At 33.4% G+C, this 5,000-nt stretch overlaps 1 protein-coding gene across 3 annotated transcripts in view; it reads right to left on the reverse strand.

The window, feature by feature from the left end:
* Positions 1-6: 6 nt before the first annotated feature.
* Positions 7-5,000, reverse strand: part of LOC106878858 (DCN1-like protein 3) — a 95,965-nt gene continuing 90,971 nt past the window's right edge. For all 3 annotated transcript variants that reach the window (XM_052971204.1, XM_052971205.1, XM_052971207.1), the window contains one exon: positions 7-1,054. In XM_052971204.1, the coding sequence (XP_052827164.1) occupies positions 93-1,010 (918 nt within the window). In that variant the 5' untranslated portion in view covers positions 1,011-1,054 and the 3' untranslated portion in view covers positions 7-92. The remainder of the gene's footprint in view (positions 1,055-5,000) is intronic.

The raw sequence follows: 5,000 nt of genomic DNA on the forward strand, positions 1-5,000 counted from the left end.
AAAATAGCAACATGTGATGAAACATAGTAATTGGGGTGGGGTGGGGTGTTTGGGGAGAGTTTATCAATCTATTGACTAGATAGAAAGAACACTCAGTCAGTTTTCACATTCTGATTTCTGAAATCGTTTTCATACTCAACAAAGTCATCAAACAGACTTGGCCAAGCTTCTGTGTCATCATATGCAGATAGGTCATCCCCAACTTGTTCAGTGAAATTTAAAAACATGTCCCAGGTGTCTTTTGGAATGCCTCTGATGTCAGGATGCTTGGCAAGGAAATCTAGCCAATGTTTAAGGATTGGAGGTTCTGTCCGAGTGAATATAAGTTTCCAAAGAATTATAGCCATATCTATTGGCAAAGTCCTTTGCCCAGATTCTAGCCCAAATTTGTACGTCCATCGATAGAAATCTCGAAAATTCTGCTTGTTTTGAACTTCTAAGAGAAGGTCATTAAATTTAGAGCGAATCCCTTTGACAGAATCAACTTTGAGACATTTACAACCTTGAACAAACTCCTCTCTTGTAAAGCAGCACATTGTTGCAGCCTGGAATTTCCAGGCTAAGATCAACACAATAAATTCTTCAGGTTTTACATCCAGGTCCTTACAAAATGTTTCAATTCCTTCGGCAAGAATCATATCATGGCTAATATCACGGTAAGTTTCAAACAAGTTATGAATATCCTGCTCAGAGTAATCTCGGCAGAGCAATGACAAACGTTTGCTGTCTCCATTGGCTTGTTTTTTAATGGGTGGGATTTTGGAGTAGGTAGGAAACATTTTCTTGCCCGACGCTTCAGCTGAAGAAGGATTTGGTGTTTTGCTTGAGCTGCTAAGCTGAGATTTGTAGTTAGCGCTTGAGGTTTGCGAACGTTTAGCTTCCTTCGATTGACTATTTTCTTGGCTTTTATTGTTGTCACCCCCACCAACAGCAAGTCCACTAAGGTTGTCATCACAGGAAGAATTAGAACTGGAGTTAACTGGCTCACAACAAGACAAGCACTTCCCCATTAGAATAGGCTCAAACTAAACAGTTCTTAGTAGGGGTTTCAAACCTGTAAAATAAACATAAAATAAAAATAATTAGAACAAAGATATTAAAGTTTCATTAACATTTTTATACATGTACATTATCAGGAAATAAAATAGGTCTTAAAAATATTTAGATTAAATATTTTCTGTTCACAAGACATATCTTAGCCCTTTCTCTCTCTCTCACACACACCTTACATCAATTGGTTTATGTCCCAGGTACTTTATGTTTCTAGTTCATCTGATGCAATTATGATCAAGATAGCTGTGGTTTTAGTGATATTAATGAAAATGATTATGATGATGATATGAAACCAAATTTGTATATAACCAAAGATTAGAAATATAATTGGTGTGATATTTTCTGACATAACCACCAGGAATTACTATTTCCAAAGAAAAGCACAGTTTCCATTGAGCATTACCATTTCTTATAACACCCAGCTTAACATTTTCTAAGGTTTAGATTGTACCAAATTACCTGAAACCTCATGTACTCATGTATTCAACCAAAATTACAGTATTGCACGAAGGAAAATCTCCATAATATTGAGTCAAATATTTGTCTCAAACTCTAGCTTAATAAAATTATTTTACTAACCTTTCAAAATAATTAAGTAATTAATATTTAATCAAATCAATGAGTTTACAGCAGTGACAAAGATAGAATTTTACCCTCACTCTCCAAAATAACATAGAACTTATAAAGTCCTGCCCATTTTGCCACCTTTTAGCTACAGTAATGGACTGAAGGAAGTTTTCTACATTTTGAAACAGAGTCACAAAAGGGTTTAAACCTTTTATTATTGTATTTTTGTGGAAATATATTGCCTTTATTTCAATTAATTTTTAAAATGAAGAATTTATTAAAATAATTGTCATTATTAAGCTGGAACAAATTATGAAAAACTGATGGAAAGTTTTTAATTAAGGTCATTTTAAAGTATTAATTTGTATCATAGACCCAGGGGTAGTGATCATGGACAGGTTGGTATCAAAAGGGTTAGTATTTCCATTCTCCTATAGCATCATCAAAGTTGTTGTTTATGATACTCAAAATATCTGGCTTTCTCACATTTATATATAATAGTCACTCGATTATTTAACCATCTGAAAAATGCCACAATCCAGTACACTGAAAATACCAACAAGTCATTTTACTCCTTCATAACTATAGTTATGGTAGGATTATTTTTAATTAGTAAATAAAAAATTACTAAAATAGTGAAGGTTTGTAATGATTATTGTTGGAAATTATGAGTGGCTTGTTGGCAGTCAGTTTTTGTTTGAATTATTCTTGTTTAAAAGTGAAACCTGAGGAAACAGAAATGACCAGCTGAATAAAAAAAAAATAATAATAATAATAGTTGTCATCATCATCATCAGAACACCATTGATCTGACCTGGCGCTAAACAACAACATGCAGTAATAGATTTAGTGGCAGTGCTAATAAATCAGTGTCAACATATTACATTTATAATTGCTTATTCGACTTAGCAGTATTTAATGAGAGACTCGGTCAGTCCAGTATGGCTCTAAACAATGTAACAATATTCTTCAAATGAAGTGTTTGTGGGAAGTGTGATGGAGAGCAGCAGAGACGATGCTGGCTTCAACAGGTGACACATGGTTGTAAGCAATGAGCTTCACATTTTAAGTGGTCTTTCAGTTTTTAATTTTTTTCCTAATGGTGGTGTACAAAGAAACTTCTGTTAGTTGTTTGTTTTGATCTATGCATCAAATCAATCAACAAACTGTTTAATATATTGAGAGAGAGAGAGAGAGAGAGAGAGGGAGAGAGAGAGAGAGAGAGAGAGAGGGAGAGAGAGAGAGAGAGAGAGAGAGAAAGAGAGAGAGCAAACATAGGTTCATATCATACAATTTAGAACATACTAGCATAAAAGATGGAGGTAACTGTGACCTGAAGATCAAATGGAACCTGATTCAGATTGGATGGTTGACATTAGTTTATTAACATGAGGTTTAGTTTGTAGTCTAATAATAATTAACTGATCAAAATTTGTGGCTAATAATAAATTGTGGGTTAATAATAATTAACTGATCAAAATTTCATAAGCCTTAAAGTGGTGGATAATTTTCTTCCACCAATTTTGTTAATTTCAAGATATTCAAAGAAGATGGGGTGGTACATTGTGATCAAACAAACATTTCTCAAGAGTAGACTAAATATTTGAAAGAAGCCTCAAAAAGTAGTTATTTGAAACCTGTTTCAAATAGATGACAAATATCCTTCAAATCACAGCCTGTCATCTAAAGAAAGGAAGAGCATATTCAACAATGCAGTTTTAAATATACTTGAACTGAATAAAAGATGAGATGGTCATGGTCAGAATGTCTTTGACCAAAGGCTGGCTTTATCAAAGCAAACCTACAGGTTAAACCCAACTAAAATGTGATAATCCTCACAGAGCAAAAATGTAGAAATATTATTTTAGATTAGCTTTCTCATCAAAATTTTTATGTTCATGGTGCAAAGATATTTTGGGGGATATTCTTAATGAGTGATTTAATTAACCTTTAATTTGCTGTGATTAGGTTACACAACTTTTATTAGCTAAATGAACACCTACATGTTACATCACCTAAACATTCTATGTCTGGTTTACACCACACCTCATTATTCCACTTTCTTTTTAAACTACTATCTCTAGTGATATTTCCTGTTATCCTTGAGTTTCGGGTTTTGGACATGGTTTTCTAGGCTAATAAAAGTTTTGGATTACAAAATAAAATTTGCTCAAATACTACACAAATGGCTCCTCTGCCTGATCTAACCCTTCAACTAGATTGGAAGTATTAGATGATGAGAGAGAAAGTTAAGTAGTGTTTCTTGAACTAACAACCTTTAAGGCTACCAATACTACACAAATGGCTCCTCTGCCTGATCTAACCCTTCAACTAGATTGGAAGTATTAGATTATGAGAGAGAAAGTTAAGTAGTGTTTCTTGAACTAACAATCTTTAAGGCTACCACTCCAAAATGTGAAAACCACCCAGTTATAAGTTGTTTTGTAGGAAAGGAAATTTAGATGTTCTGTCAAGTCAATATAAAGAATTAGAAAACTTATGAATTAATGGGGAATTAATTGCAAGGCCGTACACTCTAGATAAGGTCTTCTCATGGCCATCTATCAAATCATAACTGTTTGAATAAAGGATTAAATTAGACCAAGGGGTAACACTGGTTTTGGTCTAGCTTGTTTCTAGTTATTTTTAAAGTTGCAAAGTCAGATTGATTTTTTTTTTCCAGATTTATATGTGAATGGGTCATAGCTGTAGAGTTAAATAATGTTTACCTGCTGCAGGTGAAACTGTTATCATTCAGGAGAACAGAAGAAAAGACACTGACCAAAACAATCTAACTTGTAATGCCAACATTTAAAATATTGACACCAAGTTAAATAACATCTTTATTCAATAATAACCGATATACATATTGGCTGCTTTCTCCAGTTACTCTTGAAAATATTAGTTGTCTTGCTCTAAGTATTAAACCCGCTTCAACAATCTGTTTAGTATATTTACATAGAGAAAGAGATCATGGGTATATAAAGAGAGGGAGAGAGAGACTAAAAAGAGATACAGAGAGAGAATTAACATAAGCAGTGTAAAGATGAGAGTCACAACTTTCTGTAAAATACTATAGAAATTCTATAGAAGTTGTAGCCAGTACTGATTTTTGCTACAATGTTTTGTATCAAGATGTCAGATCTACATAAACTATGGGATTGAAGACAAAAATGTGTAATGAGTGTATATGCCATATTTCAGGGGTTTTTTTCCCTTCATGAACATCCATCTAACCCATTCCTGCCTCTGAACACATTTGCTTATGTAGCCATCACATACACCTGTGTTATTGGATATACCAATTTACATATCAAAACACATTCCTGGAATGGTACGTAAAGACTAATGATTTATAGGTATGTGGTATGAGTTTAATA

Source organism: Octopus bimaculoides, chromosome 10 (genome assembly GCF_001194135.2).
Source record: "Octopus bimaculoides isolate UCB-OBI-ISO-001 chromosome 10, ASM119413v2, whole genome shotgun sequence".
NCBI classification, from domain to species: Eukaryota; Metazoa; Mollusca; class Cephalopoda; order Octopoda; family Octopodidae; genus Octopus; species Octopus bimaculoides.